Source organism: Rhipicephalus microplus, chromosome 3 (assembly GCF_043290135.1).
Source record: "Rhipicephalus microplus isolate Deutch F79 chromosome 3, USDA_Rmic, whole genome shotgun sequence".
NCBI lineage: Eukaryota > Metazoa > Arthropoda > Arachnida > Ixodida > Ixodidae > Rhipicephalus > Rhipicephalus microplus.
This window is the reverse complement of record NC_134702.1, coordinates 135,490,009-135,514,492: the sequence shown is the minus strand read 5'-3', so window position 1 is coordinate 135,514,492 and position 24,484 is coordinate 135,490,009. Positions and strand designations below refer to the sequence as shown.

At 45.6% G+C, this 24,484-nt stretch overlaps 1 protein-coding gene and 1 long non-coding RNA gene across 2 annotated transcripts; one reads left to right on the top strand and one right to left on the bottom strand.

Annotated features, from left to right (window-relative positions):
- Window positions 1-2,951: 2,951 nt before the first annotated feature.
- LOC119171441 (techylectin-5A) lies at window positions 2,952-24,254 on the bottom strand. The gene is made up of 6 exons (XM_037422263.2): window positions 23,681-24,254; window positions 11,471-11,666; window positions 9,996-10,138; window positions 5,249-5,354; window positions 4,644-4,811; window positions 2,952-3,296 (listed from the first exon to the last, which is right to left on the bottom strand). Exons 2-6 carry the CDS (start codon window positions 11,610-11,612, stop codon window positions 2,983-2,985), a joined length of 873 nt encoding a protein of 290 aa, XP_037278160.2. The 5' UTR covers window positions 11,613-11,666; window positions 23,681-24,254; the 3' UTR covers window positions 2,952-2,982.
- Window positions 5,349-12,831, top strand: LOC142803941 (uncharacterized). The gene is made up of 2 exons (XR_012894379.1): window positions 5,349-6,009; window positions 12,509-12,831. It is a non-coding gene; the product is annotated as an uncharacterized LOC142803941 (long non-coding RNA).
- Window positions 24,255-24,484: the final 230 nt, after the last annotated feature.

The following is a 24,484-nucleotide window of genomic DNA, read 5'->3' as shown; positions in this document are numbered from 1 at the left end:
GTTCTCATTCGATACAGTAGTCACGTCGGGTTAACATTATTTTGTGGTTAGTTGCCATGTGTTGAAGTTTATTTACGTAGCAGTGTACAGGGCCAGCATCCTCACGAGAATCAGTGCTTCATATCAGCTTCAGGCGTAGGCAGACGGGCCGGCCGTCACCTGTTCATCCATGGGCACGAGAGCAGGGGCATCTCTTGAGCCGTCGTTGATGTGGGGCCATGAACGTTGAGCCACAACAGAGCTTGAAGGCGCCGACATTTGGCCACGCAGGCCTGTAGAAGTCACCGCTGCCATCGCCACAAGGCGAGGTGCGAAGAACGTCCCAGGTATTGCGGTAAATATAACGAAAATAAGTCAGTGAGATTAAACCTTCAAGCTTAATCGTTGAAGTGTGAGCTTGTATTAACTATCACCAAAGGCTTTGCTTTACCCAAACGTGGTTGCGTGTTCGTGATCTGTGACAGTGCGTATTGTTTACACACATTGGTCCTTCTTTCTGAATAAACGTTGTTAGAAGTTGCACTCGGTGTACGTATGAAAGTACCTTTGTCCGCTGTCACCATCGCACCTTACACTTCAAATCATGATGCACCAATACGCCAAGTCGACAATTTTTATCTGACCTTGTGTAGCGTATCTTGGCCATCAAGATAGAAATCATCTCACGAAAATTTCTTTCCATGCAAGGGTTAAAACACAGGCTCCTACAATCAGGATTTCTTAACCCCTGCACAACACATCCGCCTTTTCTTCTTTATTATGGGTCTAGACATTAACGATTCCAAAATGTGAACCGTGCGTTGTACTCGCGGAGAAAAACAAACGAAGTCAGAAAACGCTTTATACGAATGCCTCGTAAAAATGGGTAGCAGTGGGTAATAAGCCACCTGTAGGAATGATGCAAAACAGATAAGGAAGATATTGAACATCAATAAATTACTATTTTCACAATAGTTGACACCAAGCGCGCATTTTGGCGGTCACGGGAAGGTGCATGCCATAAGCCTATTGAACTTTTGTCACATGGTGTATGAATGGCAAACGTGGTTTAGACATTGACGTGTATTTAAATATTATTATTATCCGGGCTTTAACGTCCAAAACCACAATATGTCTATGAGAAACGCCGTAGTAAAGGGCTCCGGAAATTCCGACCATTGGGGTTCTCTAACATGCACCTAAATCTATGTACACGGGCCTCAAACATTTTCGCCTTCATCGAAAATGAAGCCGCTACAGCCAGCTGCATTTATTCATTTACACATTCAGTTATGTGTCATCAGACTCTTGACACTCTAAAAGAGGTCTCGCAATTCACTCTAATTTTAGATTTAATGAACCACAACATCGTTATTAGCTTTGGGCGTGGTGTTTAAGCAAAAGACATGCACCCGAGGACCAGCAACTCGATGGATGCTAGAATTTCTGATTACTTAGGCTACTTCTGAATGACGAAAATGGCGAGCCATCTACGCAATTTTCGTAGCTTAATGATATATCCCAAGTAAAGACTTTTGTGACATGATTTTGCTGTCATCAGCAGATAGATAGATAGATAGATAGATAGATAGATAGATAGATAGATAGATAGATAGATAGATAGATAGATAGATAGATAGATAGATAGATAGATAGATAGATAGATAGATAGATAGATAGATAGATAGATAGATAGATAGATAGATAGATAGATAGATAGATAGATAGATAGATAGATAGATAGATAGATAGATAGATAGATAGATAGATAGATAGATAGATAGATAGATAGATAGATAGATAGATAGATAGATAGATAGATAGATAGATAGATAGATAGATAGATAGATAGATAGATAGATAGATAGATAGATAGATAGATAGATAGATAGATAGATAGATAGATAGATAGATAGATAGATAGATAGATAGATAGATAGATAACTTTATTCGGGTCCGGAAGAATCTTCACCCTGTTTTTATAGGGGTAAGACTGCGGGCCGCTCCCACGTTGGGACAGAGAGGCCACGCCTCACCGCTGCATCGGGGGCCTTCTGGACAGCCCGGAGTTGGTCAAACCAGTCGTTGCTCGTGAGGAAAGCAGAGAAGGCTTCCTTCGTCAAGCCGTGGATTGTGTGGTGCTGCAAAGATGGGCACGCGCAGAGCATGTGCTTAAAGTCACTAACCGCCCCTCAGTCGGGACACAGAGGGGAGACCTCTGTGTACCTGCTGAAGACGGTGAATGTGGGATACGACTTTGTCATCAGAAGCCTGAGAGTCACGGCCTGGGGCCTCGTGAAATTTTGATGGGGCAATGGGAAAGCCCTGTGGCTCATCTGGTAGTGGCTAGTGATTTCGTTAAAGGTGGAGAGAATGTGCCTGAAGCGGGGTGGGTCAGTTTCCGAAAGGGTCGTACCAAGTCCGTCGCCGGTCCCAACCGGCACACCGGCTTCCCAGTGCCCGGCGTGGCTGGCAAGACCTCGCGCCTGGGCATGGGCCAACTCATTGACGTTGGCCAACCCCCTACCACCGCGCCTTCGTGCGCCTGGAACTATGTAATGACGTGATGAGTCAGCACCTTACCCTCAAGTGCCCTAGCAACTTCCTCACAAACAGCCCCAGTTGAGAAAGCTTGAAGGGCTGATCTCGAGTCTGCAAATATCTCTTCTCTGTCCGGCCTGAAGATTGCCAGTGCAATGGCCAGTTGCTCTGCCTTACAAGCCAACGACGTGCTGAATGACGCGGTTGATAATACGCGTCCCTTTAGGTCCACAACGTTAGCAACAAAGCGATTGGAGTCACCGTCGTACTGTGCAGCATCTACAAAACACGACTATACCTCATGCGCATGCGCGTACCGCAGAAGCGCGGAAGCGCGAGTCGTCCTCCTTCCGGCCTTGAAACGGCAGAGATCAACCGCATATGGGAATTGGGTGTCATCAGCAGAGGTCTAAATGAATGCACGCAAAGGGAACGTTCTCGTTCGACATTTATTGGCCTAGGTCAAACGATAGGCGGAGACACCAGCCTGCTTCGGCGATCTATAAGTGATCCACTGGGTCGTATCATCATGCTCACGCTTGGGAATGAGTAGTGATACAGGCGGGCCGGGTAACCGCGTAGGCTCCACTCGATGCCGTCTGCGAAGCTGTCATGCGGACCATTCAGGTTAAGGCCGTTTAAGTTGGCAAGATGACAGTTTTTGTACCACCAACCACCGCGGTACCGCATGGCGCAGTTTTCAGATGGCGCCACATCGTTGTCCTTGTCGAAAGTAGAAAAATTCTGGCCGTTTCCATTGGAAAGCGCGTCCCACCCTGGATAAAAAGGCAATAAAACAAATCATGATGCGAGCAGCAGTTGAAATGTCGTATTTGCGTCGGTTATATTTTATACGCTTTGCAGTGACGTATGCAGTGACGCTTTGCAGTGACGCAGTTGTGCGAAACCCTTTCTCTCACACTATTGCGTTAGTATGGCAATTCTTTTTTCACAGACACAGCGCAACGCATATCTTTGTGCTAACGCTTTCTTTCATCAATACTCAACTCGACGTAAGACCCGCCGTGGTGGTCTAGTGGCTAAGGTACTCGGCTGCTGACCCGCAGGTTGCGGGTTCAAATCCCGGCTGCGGCGGCTGCATTTCCGATGGAGGCGGAAATGTTGTAGGCCCGTGTGCTCAGATTTGGGTGCACGTTAAAGAACCCCAGGTAGTCAAAATTTCCGGAGCCCTCCACTACGGCGTCTCTCATAATCATATGGTTGTTTTTTTTTGGGACGTTAAACCCCACAAACCAATCAATCAATCAATCAATCAACTCGACGTAATGTTTCTGTGAAGAAAACCGACATCTTTCTTTTTATAACTGTAACCTTGCGATTGAACTGCAGCAAAATCACTTGTTCATTTGAAACAAGCATGTTTTTGCGAGAAAGGTTGGGCAAGCTATCGGCTTTTGTAGGCGAGGTGTTGTTGGAGCTTCTGTTATGCAATCCGTCTAGAACGCGTACGTATGTCTTGGCCGACTGGACGAGAACGCTGTACGTCCGTGTGCCCGTCGTGTAAGTCTACCGCCGCTATAAAGAAATAAGTGTACAAACAAATATTTTTTCTGCGTTCCTGGAGTTTGAACCAAGAGCCCTTAGCGCCAAAGGCCTTAACCAGTGAGCTACAAAAATATACTACATTATTAGAATATGTCTAATTCGTCTTAATTTGTGTGACATGAAAAATATAACATTAAAACATTTCTCATGAAAGCTTTAGAGCATTATTATTAATGGTAGACTTAAACACTAAGGATTCTCCGTTCTTCAAGACCACGTGACATCTTAATCACATGGCTATGAGGCACGCCGTGGTGGGAGAGTTAGGATTGATTTCGACGGCATGGGCTTCTTTAAAGTGCACCTAAATCTAAGTTCACTAATGTTCTCGGTATTTCATACTGACCGAAAAGCGGCTGCCGGGATTGGGAATCAGACGGCCTTTGCACTTAGTCTGCAACTTGCTGTTGTGTGGTTTTTGAATATAGCACATGCGCAATGCGCTTTAGAACTGTACACGAAGCTGACATTATCGATAAACTCGCAGTGAGATGCAAAGTATCCTGCTCAAAGAAACATTCCAACAGAAACGTGCTCGTTAAGCACAGCGGTGTTACCTTCTGGTCCCAGGATCTTTCCCAGTTGCAGTTTGAAGAGGTTCTCTTCGTTTCCAACGCGAAAGCTCTCGTAGTCGATGAATGCGCTCTCGCCAGTTCTGTTGCTCAGCACGACGCGCAGTGTGAACGTATCGTCGTCCGAGGTCAGAGCGTGTAGCGCCTTGTTTCCTGCGTGGAACAGATGAAGGCAGATATAAATGTGTACTTGGCAGTTCTGACACCCGTTATTGATGAAAAATCCGCCTCTTACATTGGCGCTATTTTCTCCCACAAATGGTATGCATTGCCAGCAGCCATTCAAATTTATCGCGGTATTGGGATAGCGGAGACATCTCTGTGATGCATATACGTTCAGTATATCCCAGTATTACGTGAATTCCGAAATTCCCACGGTTGTAACGTTCGTTGCTTACTACTCTTGAATGTTATTGAGCTATTTTGCGATGTCATTAGTCCTTTCTCTTTTCTGTTGTTGTTGTCCACCCGTACGCTTAGGAGATCTTACATGCACAGTTGTTATCATTTGTTAGTAACTTCATTTTACCTAAAAAAGGGGTTCCTAGAAATTGCATCAAACATGTTCAAAATCTTCAAGTACACTTTACCAATCCAGTATTCCTCGCTTGCGTTTCCGAAGCCATCAGCGTACTCGTCCCAGTTTCTGTAGAAGTGGTAGACGCTGTTTCCGAATTGGCCTCTCCTCTGAATCACCTGAAAATAACGAATACAATGAAATGAAGGCAAATATAGAAGTGACTCGTCTGTTTATAGCCATATTGACACACCATGTTACAGAAGGTGCCAGCCTCAACGTTTCACTCAGCGTCAATACAGTATTGTTAATCTGTTTCTTTTCAAGGCGAAGATATTCAAAATCTCGAAGGTTTTTAGGCTGTCGTTTGCCTAAAGCGTTTCCAGCCTAGTACGTGAATATTTTTGTATATCCCTTTCAGACGCCAACTATTAGGAACTGTGTATAAATGTGTCAAATCACTACAATGTTACTTCAAGGCACTCAATATTATATTGCAGCAAAAATAACGAGATAATTGTTTAATCTGTGTGTGTTATTGTAGCTCGTTCTAATTAAGTTGCAATTAATATCCCTTTGTCCTTAAGTCATTCATGCTTACATTTGGCATAAATTGAATCTAAACCCAGGCTAGAAATAAAGTGCAAATTTATTTTTCGTTATTTCAAATGTGAGCGAAAAAATTTCTGCTTTTCACATTGCTTGCAGGAAGCGGCACGTCGCACGACTCGTCTAACGTGGTAGTGCCTTCAAAAAAGTTGCATGTATCACTACAACGCAAAATGAGATTAAATGAAGACAAATGAATCCTGGAGGAGCTTCGATTCATCTAATGTACGATATATTTTGCTCTTTCTTGGCCTCAACTTGATACAAGTAACGAAAACGAGTGGCATACACAAGCGTGTACATAGGGTCTGCAAGGAATATGCACCTACGCTTTCTAAGCAGTCCATAACGTGGTGATCAACAATATAACTGCCGAAGGTGTTTTTGGACGCTTGACGTTAAGGGCGTTCCTCCATCTGTTGTGCAGTTTTACTGCTCAGCAATGTGGTGAAATACATCAGACATACTTCCTCACTATTAGAAACTGATAAATGCGTCCGTGCGCCTTCCCTATATAGGTTGTAAGTGAAATAAACAGCGTGTCTGAAGCGTCATTGCAGACATCAGCGCTAACAGTTCTGTATGCACTCTTTGTGGATACTGGGCGTGCCTGTACATTTGCATCGCTTTATGTCAGCAAATTTTCAGTTGACATCTAGCAGCCGTCCTGTTTACGTGTTTGTTTCTTTTGTGTGTCTTGCGCTCCGCTGGCTAAGAGACACAAGTTCTAAATATATCGGCTAACTCTAACGCTTTTTATCACATTTGCGGCTACCCACACGACACTCACAAGGACGCAGATATCTGGAGGGAGGCGACTAACTTATGCTAGTATGTAATCCTGCTTTCCCCACAAGATGTGGCAGTTTGTCCAGCCGGGACATCACATCGGGCCTCACTTTTGTCCAAAACGTGGTGGAAATCTATGGGAATAACCTCAACGTAGAGTTTGGCAATGCACACTATCTCCTGGATACTGTCCTGTGGATTAGGCATGCAAGACGGTACAGGTTCTAAGTGACCGACTGGGACAAGCTTTGCAATCTAAGAGATGAATGGTCTGAGGACGAAGAAAGCTCGCCCTTGAACGCCAGACGGCACATATCGGCAAGGACATCCAACCTACCTTTAGAGATGTCACTGAGTACCTCCCCTTCCAAAAAAAGTATGCACAGCGTGCTGTCTTATAATCTCGTGACCAAACAGTTCCTCCCCTCCGGGAGAATCGGGCAGCATCTCAAACGCACGCTTCGTAAGATCTCCGAAGTCGACTGAAGCTTTGAGGAATGCGGTAAAGTTTCTTCTAAGCAGAATTGGACAAGGTCTAAAATTCCATCAACGAGCCCATGCGGAGGGCAGTTCCTTAGAATATCAAAGCATATGTTGAATAAGAGCTACTCAGGTAGGACTAGAGATGTAGGCTGACTCGCACACTTTACGCAGCAGGGTGTAAATTCCGGGCGAAACAATCAGGGTCTGGGAGACCTGGCTGGGAAGTACATACCAATCGCCTCCATCCTGCATACCCCGTCTTCTACAACAGAGGACGCGCCAACTCAGAAATGGGTGCGGAAATTAGATGCGAGGAAATCAGGCAAGCATTGTGCCACTTAAGTCGCAAGTCGGCCCTGGCGAAGATAAGGTCACGAACGAGGTCTTGTGGAACTTGGATGACAAGCTGGTGCAATACCTGAAGATTTTCTTCAACCGGGCATGGAGAGTGGCAGTGTCCGGGAAATTTCGAAGACAATAACCAATATTCTCATCCCCAGACCGGACAAACCTGCCACCTTTGACAACCTTCGGCCCATCTTGTGCGTGAGTAAGGTGGGCCGAACACCCCATTCTGAAAAGGAATATTCGTCATCCGAAGGACCGCAACTATTACGCCCACAACAAGAGAGGCTTCAAGGGAGGTAGATGCCATGAATCTCACCGAAGGCCAAGTTATTGATCTCAACATAGATGACATAAGAGCCGTACTAGAATTGGGCAGAGGGCATTCAGCAACGTTCTCCATCATTTCGTGCTGAGGCAGATCTCGTGTCTCGGGCTTGGCAAGCGCTTTCAGGGCTACCCAAATTTATTCCTAACGAGCCGAGAAGCCGTCCTCAAGATGAGCAACCTCGCTTCGGACCCAATGAGGCTTGGTTTCAAAGGGACACCAAAAGGGCGACTCTTAGATCTGACCCTCTTTAACTCAACCTCGTTTTGTTTCTTTGAAATGCAATCCGAAGTATATGGCATTATTCACTTGCCTATGCAGACGACCTCACCACATAGGCAACTATAGGCCGCGATTAACAAATAAGGGGTATGCTACCGGAAGCTATTATGGTCACGGATGTTTATCAAAGCCCCAAGATGAAAGGTGGCAACCCTATCGAGGACGTCAGCAGTGGTCTTAAGACAGGTGAGGACTGATTCATTCCCAGGGTGTGCCCTCCCCGGATTCTAAGTATGAGGATGGAATTGAAGGGATCCTTCAACCTGATGGTTACGAAACTTGCCATAAAAACAGAACGGGCGGAGAAGTCATAACGCCGTACAAATGGGAGGGGGTCATTACCAGCTCCGAATTTGTAAGGCAGTTATGGTCAGTCCAATAGGCACGCGACAGAGCAGATAAACTTGGTTCTTCTGTTCGGACGTGGTAACGGCCGACAACGTGCTTAAACGCGTTCCAAAGGACCGCCTTAAAATTTATGCATCCATCTGTGGAACAATTCTTTACCTTGATTCCGCATCAAAGGGAAAACGCATTTTCTCGTTGCTACATTGAGTTACGTTCACTTTACATAGACTTGATATTCCTTCACGACACGATTCAAGAGTTTACACGCTTCATATAAAGTTAATATTTCCTAGGTAGCCTTTCGTACCTGCAAAAAAATTCACTACTTGGAATATTTTTTGGAGTTTTGCGCTGAAGAATGGCGTAGCGCTGACCTTTGTAGTTCGATTTCAACCACATCGCCTTTTTTAAAGTTTACTGAGTACAAGTGATCTCGCGTTTCCCTAGTTCACCTCTATCAGTTTCTAGTACTTGTGCATAGGATCAAGTTTGCTATCCCGAGAAAGAGAGAGAGATGGAGATGCAGGAAAGGCAGGGAGGTTAACCAGATGCACGTCCGGTTTGCTACCCTGCACTGGGTAATTAATGAAGGGGAGAAAAGAGGTTGGAGAGAGCGAAGAAAGGAACATACAATCACAAGCACACTTGGGGGAGCACACACCATCTACAGGCGGTCGCTCAGGTTTGTTGTCTTCAAGTAATGTGGGAGCGCTTTAGTCGCTTTGTGCACAGTTAGGGCAGACGTCTAAGGTCCCATAATTATCACTTTCCAGAAATAAAATACTGTTTACCTGAATTACTTTTCTTCCACTTATAATGAATTAGGTATTACGTGGGCCAATGAAAAAAAGAAGTTTGTAGGAATAACGTGGCAGCAGAAAGCACAAGACTGGGTTGGTTGACGCATCACGGGAGAGGCCTTTGCCCTGCACTGGGCTTAGCCCAGCTGATGATGACGATGATGAACCAGGACGTATATAGTTTATCAAATTATCCTAGGCCACTCTCACGTGTATTCCTGTGAAAGCGTGGCCAAAAAATTTTGCCCTTCCCCCGCCCCCCCCCTCCGCTGCAGATCTTCTGCTGCAACGAAAGAAATATTTATTACTGTAATAAATACGTGTGAGTGGTGCATGTACCAACGAACGGACAATGCGAGTGAACTCACATATATTATTGACGACCTGATTATTGGTGCGCGTGTCACGTATTCCTAACTTTGTTATGTCTCGAAACAAAACTAGGTATTGTGACACTTATAAGCATGTCAACTGCCGATATGCATAATAGCGCTCTATCATGTATATTGCTTTAAAATTGGTTTCAGGTCATTTTCATCAAGCAAAATCAAGGTAGTTTAATAGCACTGAAGCTGATCGGGTCAGTACTTAATAGTCTTTGTTTTCAATTCCAGGACAAGACAACTGATAACTTTCATACTGAAATTAGATACGACCAGCACATTATCTGTTAGGGCAAACGAGCAAGAACTTCCTAAATTTGTTACGTTATGCACTACGGCTGCCAACGAATCAATCCGTGCTTCTTGTATACATGATGTTGTGTTCTGTAATCTTCATGTTATGTCGTTGTGGTGCTTTCTGGTTAATACAGTTTCATCGTTGGTAATACTCACCGTCCAGCCTCCACCATCTGTGTCCATATCGCAGTACACCCTCTGTCCCTGAGGTCCAGCGGCCTTGTGGAATACGTTGTACACTCCACTTGACTGCTGGCCAGCATGCAAGATGTCGGTGCAGTGGCGAGGTTGAACGGCAGCTGTACAAATCAATAAAATGAAGTCGTGAGTCCAAAGAAACGAGTTACCATGTTATCACATGTGTAATGATACATAATATGCTCGATGTTGGCGATGAGGGTGGTATTAGGTAGGGCTCTGCAATCTATTGAATAACATTTATACGACGCACTCATTGAAAAATTACTGCTTTCGACCTATCCTGCAACGACCTATAGGCCAACAATATCAGTAGATTAAAAAAATTAAAACCTAGAGACAACGCCTACAGTGAGGGTTATGTTAAATTGCTTGCTGCAACTAGGAGTTGACTATCTATTAAGTAATAAACTCAGAAAAAGATGAGTGCGACCAAACTGAATTCGAAGTTAGTACCAGCTATGTGGCGACATTGATTGATTTGTGGGGTTTAACGTCCCAAAACCACCATATGATTATGAGAGACGCCGTAGTGGAGGACTCCGGAAATTTTGACCACCTGGGGTTCTTTAACGTGCGCCCAAATCTGAGCACACGGGCCTACGACATTTCCGCCTCCATCGGAAATGCAGCCGCCGCAGCCGGGATTTGAACCCGCGACCTGCGGGTCAGCAGCCGAGTACCTTAGCCACTAGACCACCGCGGCGGGGCTATGTGGCGACATTAATAACGACTACACATATATCAAATTCACTGAGAATGACTCATCATTGGAAATTACTGAGCATGATTCACAATGATTCTTTACCGATAGTGAGAAAAATCTTCAAATGGGTCAAATACCTTGCGAATACATAGGTGACAAAACAAGTATTTATTAATAATTAAGCTATCTTCACAAAGATTCAGCAAATTATTATTAATTACTTAGAATGATTGAAAATGACTTAGAGCAACTGAAATATCTGACTACGACAACGTTCTTACAACGGTAACATAGCTATCGGTGAACGTCACAAATCCTTCAAAAATGCACAACTCATGATATGTTTACCATAACATTTCGGGGTGACTTCCCTTGGTTCTTCTGTTTCGTTCAGCCATCCGTGCGTCTCTTTAGTTAATTTTATACCAAATATACCTTATACGTTCCATATTGTTGATGACGTTGGCTTGTCAAGCAAATGCCCAGCATGATCTAACATGGTCTCACGTACAAGTGCCCAACTAAGCCCAACGTTATCCCTTGATTTCACATTCGTACACAAGCCCATAACTGCATGGCGCAGTACCTTGTGTCATACAACAAATACGAGCATTCACAAGCCCTCTTATGCTTATTTTCTTTCCGTAACTCGCCTCGTGGTCATTAATGCCAAGCATGGCACCAGTGATTCGTCACCCTTAATGTATACCAAATGAGAACAACATACCTTTGATGTCACTGAGTAACTGGGTCAGTTCTCGCACGCGCTGCTCAGCCTGTTCGATGGATGGTCTCACAACTGATATTGACTGCGCTGTTACGAATGCAACTGCGATAGTACACAAGAGAGTCATGATGTGGCCTGCCATTCCGTGACCAGTTCTGGGTAGATCACAGCTTGCGATCCGAGGTGTTGCTTATCTCTGCAATCAATTGGTAGTTGCGAAGAAGTGTAGTTTTTTAGTTATTCTGGTGAGAACTATTAAAAGGCCGTGAATCAGAATTCTGAAAAAAAGAGACACAGTAAAGAGAATAGGAAGACACGAAGGCAGTGGTCCTCAGTGGGGGTCCGCGGCATCTGAGGGGTCCACAGAGGCATTTACGGGACCCGTGAAGCCCATCCTCAATGGACATTACAATGCACCACGTGGCCTGGAAGTTCTCTATGTACTATAAATCACTCCTTTTTCTCTGTACAAGTTGCCGCACTGTTCTGCGACAGTGGTTCCTTCTGTTCTTTAGTATGTTGTACTGCATAGCAACATGATATTGACACGAAGCTAACGTATGCTTCGGCTTCTACGTAAAACGGTTGTAAAGCTTTTTTTGCAGTTTCCTTCAACATATGCACGGGAGCATCATTTTTGTAGGCTCGCGTATTTGAAAAGGAAACATGTCTGGCAACGGATTGAATGCACTGTTGCCACAGTTGCTGATCAATCAGTAGATCTACTCATTTTTTTTTAAATTATCTGCTGATGGAGTGATAAAGCGTCCGTATCTACCAACTTACGGTATTTTCTGCGGAAACGATCGCACAAGCTGTTACTTTTTCAGCGTCTAGTTTGATTAGACGAGGTGCCGTGTGGTGGCAGCCAAGAGAAGGGAGAAAGAATCAGCTTGCTCAGTGACACATCAAAATAATTTCTTGTAATGCGTGTGTTTTCCAAACTAACAGCTTGCACAACAGAATATCCGAAAAAAAAATTTCTTCCTATCAGCATGCGTCCATGCCTCTCCTTGTTGTTCTTTCTCTCTTTCGCAGTCCACTACTTTGCTGGAATGCGGAGGCCTGGACAAGCACTAAGCAACTTCAGAGCACTAAAGAGCCTCTGAGCGAGCATTTGCGTGTGTGAAGTATTTTTGCAAAAAAGCCACTCTCGATTTCTTTGGAATGAACCACGCTGACACTTCGCAAAAATTTCCCTGCACATGTGTAAGCAAAGTTTGCAAACAAGCAGCTTTCGACCCCAGCTATATACTACCGGAACAAAATTTATTTTTTCCATGCTACATTCTCTGGCTCTTCGGCTCTTCTACTTCTTTATTTTTGTAGTATACAAAATAAACAAAACTTTTTCATAGGAATGGCATTCAGACAGTGCTTTTTCGAAAGCTTTTATAGCTAAGAGTCACTCTTCCTGGAATGTGGAGGGGTGATTGGGCGTAGAGGGAGAAAATCATTCTAGTCACAAAACTTTTCAATGGGAAAGCATTTCGACACGATGAAGACATCGGACACGTGGTACATACTTCCGAGAGAAATACGCTAGTCATGTTCACAAGGTGTCTGTTTTCATGGCTGAAACTCTAAAGCATCAGTGTGTAGAGTGCCATCAGAAACCTTCGTATATTTTCTCAGAGTCTTGACTTCTGCTGGGTGGACACCTTCGGCATACTAGTAATCGTACAGTCATCACTTTTACTACTTCGTGAAAACTGTAGTACTACTTGGTAGATTACCTATATCAGTGCTGACTTGCGATTGAAGAGCTGAGCGCAAATAATAAAATTTAAATCTACTGGTTTCCACTGATATCCCATGAGAAAAATCTGCTACCACATTTATTATTCCGACAGCAATTATATGGACACTCTGGGCTGGATTCTGCCGCTGGCGTCAGCATCACCATCGTTCACCGTTTATGTGTATGTATCTATTTATATGAGAATGCAAGAAAAAAATAATACAGAAAGGGAATCCGGCGCGTGGAATCGAACATTCGACCACTGAATTGTGAGTGTGAGGCGTCAACCACTGAGCCACAGAAGAGCACTTTTTTCAACATGTGAACGACAAGCTATTTTTATCTACCACTGACCGCTGGTGATGGTCATCCCGGGGCGAACTATCGTGTTTTCAGCATTACCAGTGAGATGGCGCAATGAGCACTCGTTGCGCGTCGCCAGATCGTCACGACGCGGCAGCGCGCGCTCTCATCTCCCACGCGTACCTTGCCCTGCGGGGTGGGGACGCATGCGCTTGCCTATCTCATGGTGGGGACAATAATACGCATTTGGGCTTTTGCTGGAACAATTCTGTTGTAGATGGCGGGCGCACAAAGGTCACTGCACTCGTTGCACAGTCTTCATTTGCGATAATTGATTTATATGTGGGGTTTAACATCCCAAAACCATCATATGATTATGAGAGACGCCGTAGTGGAGGGCTCCGGAAATTTCGACCACCTGGGGTTTTTTAACATGCGTCAAGTCTGAGCACACGGGCCTACATCATTTCCGCCTCCATCTGAAATGCAGCCGCTGCAACCGGGATTCGATCCCGTGACCTGCGGGTCAGCAGCCGAGTACCTTAGCCACTAGACCACCATGGCGGGGCTTCATTTGCGGAAAGGGCATGCTTTTCAGACACAGCGAAGTAGCAACTGAGACGCTTATTCACGTGCATCTGTACCTGTGAGTACGTTTTATGCGTCATTAGTGCGTGAGAAACGCAGGGCACGTTTCAATCTGCTTGCAATTCTGCGCGTGATCTTCCAATTTGTTACTATCACTTTCATTGCTTCGCCTTTGCGGCAAAGTTGTGCCTTTTTTGTGTCGCGGCAACACTGGTTGAGTGTGGCTGCAGATGGCACTTATGACGAGCCATGGGACTGAAGTGGCGAGGCATTTTAGTATGTCCATTCTTTGCAACGTAAAACTGAAAGTAACCAATTCATACGGCATGTTGCGTTAATTGTTTAAACCCACCACCCGTTCCCTCTAACTGCAAAGGATTCCTCATCACTCGTATTGATCCACAAGTGGTACCAAACACATCCATTCCGAATACCCTATGCACTGTGTGCTAAATTTTGTGCTTATAAAAATTGTGGACACATATAGAAAGAAGAAATAGAAACAGAGATGCGGAAGGCAGGGTGGTACGTGCGCTCAAGCAAGTTGTACCTAATCTAGACCCTACATTGGTCATTCAATGAACGAAATCGGCCAATCGGCAAAATTGGGCCCAGCGAAGCTTGGCATCTGCATGCCTCACCTACTGCTTTCTTTCGTTGTACCACACAGCGCTATACTCTCTCCCTACTATTAAAGCGATAGCAGTTGTGAAATCGCAACAAGGACCGTAACTGTCCTCCGCCGGTGTTCGTAACCACTAACGCACGATATCAGAAAAAAACGAAGTAAATGAAAAACACCAAAAACAGACTAGGACTCAAATCCAGGTCCTCTGCTTGCTAACGCAGCACACTACCAGTAAGCTACGCCGGAGCTTGAAAATTCGTTGCAAACCGACCTTAGGCAGGGTTCATGTAGAGAAACAAATCGCGTTAATGTGACTATAATAACACGTTTTAAAAGAGCAAAAGAACAACAAGGCGTCACACAACCGGAATCACGTTACGAGTTCGTGTGTCGGTTGGGTTGTAGAGCAGTGGCTTTTGTTTTTGGGTCGTCGAAGGCTCCAACCCACTCTTCGTCGTCATAAAGTAGCCTCAGAGGCATGTAGGCAGATAAGCAAGTTTGGTGATTTCCGAAAGAATTGTGTGAGGGGGGGGGGGTGGAGAAAGCAGGACGACGAAGGGCCCTGTGGCCGATCTAGATTGTCGGATATTTTTGTGTCTCGGTGACCTCTCTCGCCCTGCGCACTGTCCGGAGATTTAGGGAGTTTTTGAATAGTGTGCGCAAAGCTTGCAGGAGTGGCGTTGGCTTTCGTCACCCTGTGGAGCCCGCAAGAAGTGAGAATACGACGCAGGCGCAACGCAAACGCAAGACAGCGTATGTACGCTCTCCTAAAGCTCTCTTTTAGCACCGGTTGCGAGCTGTGCAGAGCGTCTTCCCATCGCTCCTGGTTTTCTGACTTTTGCCATGAGGGTTGAGGTTTTTTCGGTGCAAGTGAAAAAGACGAGCGAAGTTCGCCCTCGTGTTAGGACAAAAGTTGCTGTGAGGAGAGATTTCGTCATGCGTTGTAAGAGAGAGAAGGAGAGGAATCGTCACTGTGGCCGTTTGAAGTCTACGGCACAAAACCTGGTCACTCCTTGAAAGAAATCAGATGGTGGAGGCTACGTTTGGCATGAATTTCTGTAAAACAATGCAACATCGCCACAGCTGAGGAGCAGATCACTTGCTCTGCAAACCGAAGTCAGCTCACTATCCGCTCTGTTGACGAGGGCTTGGGCTTGGGTGTGTGAGACCACGTTGCCTTGGTGTCGACTTTGTGTAAGGACCCAAATGACAGAGCTGGGCGATTAGGTGAAAGAGATGACTCAGTAATTCTAGCAGCAGCAGAGTCGATCTTGGGTTTGGCGCAATGACGAATTGCGGTTTTCGGATTGCTAAAAATTTACTCAGTGGAGTCAACAATTGCTCAGGTAAATGCTGTCCCCTCTGCTTCTAGACATTTTGTTGAATTAGGAGTCGAGGCGCTAACGATAAGATCTGGCAATCCGTCTACAACGGCTAATGCAAATGCTGGAAGCCATGTATGTCTGGTATAACTGATCACGTAACGCCAAATTAGACACAGCACAGAACTAAAACAAAATATTCTACTGCAAAAAAAATCAGAAATCAGAAAGAAATTATCGAGACATAGACGAGAGGATCTGTATGTTAGTGCCGAGTTGTGTCAGCTCTCTTTCTTTCGAGTTTTGTCAATGATGACTATTTCCTGAGAACGTAAAATTTTTGCGCATGACATTTGCGAGCCTCTTGTATGATTTTGTTTGTTGTTGTTGTTGTTTTTGTTGTTGTTTGTATTGCAAAAGTGTGTAAACTAAAACATCGGTGATACGAATTTTGCTGAATTAAGAAATATGTTCATATCATGCCAGATTCGTATCACTAGAATTTACGGAAAATCAGCGTGCGACAATAGATGTTGGTCCACAATTTCATTTCTTCTTTAGGGCCGCATCAAAGTCACGAACAGCTCTGAATGAGCACCGGTGAAGCTTTTAGACGTCCACTATTCCATTTGAACTCATAATTATACAGTCCATGCAGGTAATGAACCAAGTGTGTTGTGATCCGAGACAGTAGCCCTTTCCAAATCTTAATATGCTTTTTCAAATGACGCAAAAGTACTGCGCCGAAAGTGACATAAAGAGTGCTTTGACGCGCTAGATAACGGCCAGAAAATTTAAGAACCGCGCTCTTATGTTGTTACTTTTTTTCTTTCTTTGTGGCGGTGTTGAACTTGTATTTCAGGAGATTTACGGCCGAACGACCACAAAAATGAGTCCCCAGCACTCGTGCATGTTGATGTCAAAAGGCCTAGTTCTTTCAACAAGGCCGCCCTCGTCTTCTTTCAGTCCTTGTCCCCATTTCATAAGATGCGTAGCACGTGCAAACAAAGTACAACGACAGGAGCACGCGTCCACCCGTTAACAAAAAGTGCACGACGCCAACAGCATTTGGCATCTATAAGTGCAAAGGCACATCAAGTCAAATTAGGGTTCCAAGACTCGCGCACACACTTTTGGAGGCTATGACACGTCACTGAAGGTTCAGTTCTAACCACTGTGTCTTACCCCATGATTTTCATTAATTTGTCTGCAACGCGCGCATGCCAGCGCCCGTATGTGCTTGGTGCGTTTTCCGCGATAGCGTGGACAGCACTTCTTCGTATACTTGCGCCGTGCCGTACATTCATATCAAATATCTTGGAAGGGAAATTAATTGGTTTGTTACCAACGTACTACATTACGTGGCAGGCCAAGGAACCTTGTTCGGGACCAAAGAACAAATTTGTATCAGTCTTAAATTCGAGTGAGCTGTGATCGTAGCCGCGAACTTCCACTGTGTGTGCGCTCTTCTAAATAAACCTTACTTGTAGAAATTTTGGCGACAGGCTTAGTTCATTCTCTTGTCCTGCGTCAAATTATACCTGAGCAGTTATCCATTACCAACACGCCCAACGTCATACTCTTGCGTACTCGGCTGCGTCTACGTAGGAGGTGGAGAAGATACAAGACGCCAACCCATTGTTCGTATGGTTTATTAGTGCTTAGCTAGGTGTTCACACACATGGTTAAAATGAACAAAAAGGTAAATATTAAAATTGACATTCGCTCGTCGATGTATAATTACTGCGCGGAAAACCGCCGATGTCCAACAACGTCCGGAGGCAGCGGCGCTTCTGCCTGGTGCCCATAAGCGTAGTGAAACAACTGAGACAAGAAAACATTTGCATTAAAGCTAAAATCACGCCTATTTGTAGCCGCCGATGACGCCCACTAGCACTATCGTGACACGAAGTCAGCGCAATGACTACGCACCTTCGCGCCGTAATGCGAGGACCAGCCCCTGGGATAAAGTCTGGACGGAGGCTTTCCATTGGTCCACTTCATTTCGACGGCATTGTTTCAAAGTCAGGCAGGGACAGGTCGTCTCATGCCCAGAAGTAGCACAAAAGTGGGGTTATGCGCACTTTACAAAGGCGTCGTTGATAATCTTCGCCAAGAACAGCAAGATCACTATGGCGAAGGCAATACCAGGAGCGTACAAGCACGGATGACGCCGCATCTGCTTCCAGCAGAGCGAGCACCATTGAAACGATCTTCCACGTGCACCCGCTGGCTTCAGCTTCTGCAACAACGATTGTCCATCCACCACGCGCGTACGGTCTCCGTGAAATTCGGTGTACCAATGCCGCGGATACAGGGGCCCGAAGGTTAATTCCGTGAACCACAACTCGGAGGTGTCAGTGATGGTCGTCGCATTGCTGTTGGAGGCGAGCGCTGTGGTATCTGGTGGTTCGGTTGCCGCTGCCTTGGTTTCATGCGAGCGTGTCCTGTCGGCACCGGTGATCTCGTCATCGGCGCATCCATCATTTGGGTGACTCGGGGGTGCAGCGCCACTTCCTGGCAATGGTAGCGCTGCCTCCGCGTTGATGCGCTGCTCCGTCATGAATGCTGAATGAAGTACGGAAGTTGTAGTCTTCGATAGCTGAGCAGAAATTCGCTTCTGCGAACACCTCTCAGTGACACGCCGGAGCGGGAAGTCGTGCTAGCCAAACCGAACGCCGCAGTTACGGCACAGCTCCCCGGATGAACAGCGCGAACTGCTTTGTTAAATATGCTGCGTTGGAGATGCTTTGTTAAAAAATCAGAGAATGGACGGAAGTGTACCCTGGTGATAGCGTAACATACCTTGTTCCTAGTATGGGCAGAAGATATTTGAACCTAGCATGACCACGCGCACTTCCATATCGGTTGATCACAGTTAGGAAGCCGCGTCAGAGGTTGTATACGCCACGCATACATATCACGAAGTCGACTTGTTTAGCGCACGTCATGGGTCAAATTAACAATATAGGTTGATGTAATGTAGGTTTCGCGCACTCAAATGACAATATGAGGCTTGCCTCGCTGAGCGCACCTGATTACTATTGAACACAGTGGGCTCCATCAATTGTTTTTTAATCTAAGCAACCACGCGAGCACTCATACGCGTGTTTGTGAGTGAAAGTAGTACCACAGCCATATTACTGCGTGTATCGAGACATGGAGCAGTTCGTGGTTTTAGATGTGACAAAGAAGCTGTACCGCAGCGTTTGGAAATGCTATATATAGCCATTCCATAAACAGATACAATATACTTCTACGAACAGCGTGAAATTTCATCATTGAACGGCGACAGCGTAAAGTCAGGCCCATTATGATAGCGATATGTTGACCGCGACCAATGTTTCCAATCGTGAACATCAATATGTAAAACAATATGAAGCGAGCCGTAGGAGTTTGGCGCGATAGTACAAATGGCAATCTTATCATTCGATTGTGATATGCATCCCACGATAGAAGGCGCCCTTGCGTGGCATAGTCATACCACTGAAGGTTCCATGCTGCACTGCAAAAATTCCAACGGCTGCTGCATCGAACTGTTTCTGTAAAGGCTGGTTATGTCGTGCAATACTTCCATAACCTGGAACTGATTGATATGTGGGGTTTAACGTCCCAAAACCACCATATGATTATGAGAGACGCCGTAGTGTGGTGCTTCGGAAATTTCGACCACCTGAGGTTCTTTAACGTGCCCCAAAATCTGAGCACACGGGCCTACAGCATTTCCACCTCCATCGGAAAGGCAGCCGCCACAGCCGGGATTCGATTCCGCGACCTGCGGGGCAGCAACCGAGTACCTTAGCCACTAGACCACCGCGGCAGGGTCCATAACCTGGAACTATATTCCGGTAATGAAGTGATGAATGCAGATTCAGATGATAGCCTAATTACTGAATTTTCTTTCGCTGAGTTAGCGAGCTATTTAAAAATTTGTTTCATACATCAGGTGCAAGCTATAGGGGCTAGTGAGACTGTTGGCTGTAGATGCGTTGGCACCAAGAAATACTCCACTGATTTCACGTGCCATGATATGACACCGTTTCGCTCCAGAAAAAATTGGATCCGCCAACAAGCCGTTATTCAGGCGGTCCTTAGCAAGATAAACTTGCGGAAGTTAAGGCATCACTAATTTATCCAAGCCCAACCCAGCTAACAGGAATCAACCACCAACTGTTCGATTAGTAATTTCTGTGCAAAGGTTAAATTATTGTTCTGGCGACTCATTAAAACTAGCTGCCTTACAAATGCGCCTCTTTTTCACATATGTGCTGCATGTCTTTATTAGAGAATTTTTTTTGTAAAATAAAAATTGGGTAGTACAGTTTACTGAAGTTCGAATTTGTAGAGCACGACAAAGGCACTTAGAACGTTTGCTGTCTAAACTCAGAATTTTTCGCCACGCTCAAGTGCTTCCACATTTTCGAGATGCTTGATACGCACGAAGTCTGTCCTTAAGCAGCTTGCTCGCTTGAAAGTTTTTTTTTTATTTGAGAGGAAAAAAATATGATTTGATTCGACAAGCATACTGCAAGTTCGCACGCAAAACGCTACTATTCCCGATCTATCAGTGCTGAAATTGTTTAGACCGATTAATGAGCGGCCGCAATTTCCGAGTTACTAATGCCGAAACACCGCGGTTCTGCGACAGGATATGCAAGCACCCGCACAGCGCTGCACGAAAGCACAGTAAAGGTGCCCCAATAGCCGGAGTATGACAGCCACCTTTCTTTCATTTAACAGTATTGCCAGCACAGTCAGTGTTTTCAGAAGTTAGGCCCCAGAGTTTGGGCCCCTGTCTCCTTGGACATGTTACGCGCGAATGTCTTAATCATCCCTCACACCGGCACTGCTCCGGCATACAATGAGATGAACCGCAAAGTGTTCAACTGTCGCAGCAGGCCCACGTACTGGTGCAACAGCAACTAGTTGATTCTGAAGGCGGCCAGCTATACCAGCTGTCCCTGAACTCCGTTAGCAATGTGAATAGCACATCAGCCAAGCTTGCGTATGGGCATTTGCGAACACATGAATGATGATTAAGATCGCAGGGGCGTAAGGGAGAAGGAGCGAAGAGCATACTTTCCATCTTGCCAACGTGGAATGGTTCTACCGCGGTGGCCACGTAACGCGCGTAGCACCCTTGATTGACAAAATTAACTCGCCGCAGCAGCTAAGACGCTGTGCTGCTGTGAATGATAAGATTCGCACCATGCAGCACAGCGCCTTAGCTGCTGCGGCGAGTTCATTTTGTCAGTCAAGGGTGATTCGCAGCAGCACAGCGCCTTGGCTGTTGCGGCGAGTTCATTTTTTCAGTCGAGGATGCTGGGTACAAATATGATTCAGGGAACGTCAGTTGCAGGCAATAGCTGTTATGCAGCATATAAATAATTCAGGGGTCCTTGCTATATTATAAAAATAACCGGTGCACATTCGTTCATTAATAGCATTTGTAATTACACAGTCGTATGTAATTGCGAGTGCTTTTCTGAAGCATTATGTACGTTCCCTGCTTTTTCACGTCTGCTTGAAGTCTGAGCTTCATTTCGTGACATTTCATTGAGTTTCTCGTTTTTCACTCGCCATTGTAGTAAAATGTCTTCGAAACGTACCAGACGAGCTGACTAAATCAAAATTACTACATTTGTGGTATAGCGTGGCCGAATATTTTGCCTTAAGATATAATCAAAATACCAGAGGTTTAAGACCCCAAAACCACCATATGATTATGAGAGACGCTGTAGTGAAGGGCTCCACAAATTTCAACATCTTGGAGCTTCTTAATGTGCACCTAAATCTAAGCACACGGGCCTCGAGCATTTTCACTTCCACCGAAAACACGGCCGCAGCTGCCAGGATTCGATTACGTAACCTGCGGATCTGTAGTCGAGCACCATCAATGGATTACGATAGTGGCTGTGCCTGAACATGTACTGAGGTTTTTCAGAGGTGCGCAAGAACAAGCATTAAAAAAAGAATAAATTAAGGGAAACACGCCATTTCCTTTATATCGTGGATAAAGGCGCCCGCGAAGGAGACACGCTTTATGTGTAGTTAATACGTTTGGAAGGCGCGAAGTTCTCTTCAGCTGGCTCAATGGTGTGTGTGGAGGCGGGGGGGGGGGGGGGGTACAGGTGGCTCGTTGCCATTATGAATTCACGGTCACAAGCCCGGTCTCATTTCTATGAGAAGAATTGATACACCCCTAAAAAGACAGGGGCTGTGCATTTGTTTCCGAAACATAACACACGAACCTTCCAAACAGCGAGAACGGGGACGATTGTTAGGCCGTTGACGAGATTACCTCCCAATAGAACGTACTCCATAAGAGCGCAATAATCACGATCCCCTTTTCATGCGATCATTCTCACTCCTATAACGATGATGTTACCCCATATTTCTCCGTAATCGTCTGTGCGAAGCGCTTCTTTTGACCGATAAAAAAAAGATGAATGAGGAAATAATACTTCATAGCATTTAAAATAAAAAAAACATGATATGGTATAGGAGATACGGCGTAGTCAACAGGTGGATGGATGAAAGAACTTTATCAACGTCCAATAGGTCGCGCTGGTGTGTCCTAGCCGTGATTGGGACGCTCCCGCGTTGGAACCGTAAGACCTAGGCCTTCAGCAGCTTCGTGGGCGCACTGGACCACCCATAATTGTCGCTCCAACTGCGTAAAGCTGCGTCCCACTGTTCTTCAGTATTTTCTTTGTCACTGCGTGACGCGAAGTAGCGCCAGAGCTTATGAGCGAGATCTATCGTGTCGTGGCATCGATCGCGTGTTGCAGGAATAGAGGACTCCGGATAAATCTTGTTATTTACCGGTAGGATCAGCTAGGTTCTTGCTTGTAATAGCCTTAGCGTAGTCGCCTGAGTTTTGTTTCATTTGCCCACCGTGAAAGTCTTGGTATCGGAGCAATCCAGAGCACTTCACACTTTCGTTGGCACCCTTCTTGGAAGCATTGGGCGCGATTTTCTGGCCCGAAACCTTCAAGAAAACAGGAGCTGATGTTCCCCACCTGCCAGTGCCTCTTATTTGTCGTCGTCCGTAGTGAATGTCTTCAGCACTTTCGACCACTTGTGGTCCCTCAACGAGCACATAAATGTAAGCACACGGGTTTAAAGCATTTTCGCATCTGTCGAGAACGCGGCCGACGTGACCGGGTTTTGATACCGCGACCAGCGGGTCACCGTTCCAGCATCATAACACCACCGCCATGGCTGATTGACGGAACTGTATATCTCAACATAGATGGCATACACAAAGCGAAAATAAAAGAGCTAGATGTAAATCATCTCATTGATTCACATAACAATGACATGGCTTTATTCTTGCTCACAAGTAAAATTTTTTAGTGTTTATATCATGATATGTAAATAGGTTCACCTTCACTTCTTTTTTTCACTGCATAATTCTGTGCTATGTCAAGTGACACTATAAGGAACGCGCGTCTATGAATAGGACACTCCTCGAATCATCGTGTGAATCATTTCCTAGGTGTGCTTTAGCGTTCGGTTTTTAATTATGCACTGGTGTGTACCGATCTTAGAGCTTCGCCAATCCCAACTTAAACAGGCACTTCACCATCGCGAACAAAATATCTATTCGCACATAGCAAACTCACCCAGACTAGCTTCCGACAAAAGCGTGCGCTTCTCTGAGATACCGAGTATCCTTCTGTGGCGGAAAACCTGCTCAGGATGCGAACACCGACTACTGTGCCCTCTCGCATAAGCTTATAACGCTTCCCGACGTCTGGCAAGTGCACGTGTCGACAGAACAAAAAATGAAAAAAGTTAAAAGTCACGCGTGTTTCGATGTACCGATACCGCAGGGAAACACCCGCCTTCGCAGAACCTTCTCACGTGTCTACGACCATTCATCTTCCTGTCACCGCTGCGAACACTCGCATAGCTGCAGCCTGCCGATGAAACTTGACCCCGACGGGGAGGCGCTGCAGGTCAAGATGGCAAGGTCACGCAAGGCGAAAGGCGAGAAAGAATACTGCAGTGAATCTGGGACTTTCGAGCGTGATGAGTCAGGGGCTGCCGAGTCTGCGTCTGCCGTAACGTCACTCGTGTCAGTTATAGCTCCCATTCACGTCAGTTAATTGTCCTTTGTCCAATCTGCCATGTCTTGTCGTTAGGTTCTGTAAGCCTGTTATGTCCTCACAAGTTTAGTTGGCCTCTGCATACATCCTCCACCCTGCCTGTCATCCTAAAGAAAATGTTTTTTTTTTCTTAATTTGTGCCACGCAGCCAAGCGTAAGATAAGCGAGTGTGCTTTCAAATGTTCGTCTCACGTGTACACTTCCTCTCTCGTGCGGCGTCCGTCCGGAAAAACCGGAAACCTTGTTGTCTACGGTGCACAAATTCAGTGATAAAGAATACACGACCCTTCTTGCACGGCGATGAAGCTAAAAGACATT

Bases quoted from the DNA above. Each gene is read 5' to 3' on its own strand.
- LOC119171441 (XM_037422263.2), bottom strand. From the start codon at position 11,612: ATGGCAGGCCACATCATGACTCTCTTGTGTACTATCGCAGTTGCATTC. The intron at 5,355-9,995 runs GTGAGTATTACC...CGTTATTTTCAG, and splicing joins CAGATGGTGGAGGCTGGACG to GTGATTCAGAGGAGAGGCCA. The intron at 3,297-4,643 runs GTAACACCGCTG...CTTTTTATCCAG, and splicing joins AAAGATCCTGGGACCAGAAG to GGTGGGACGCGCTTTCCAAT.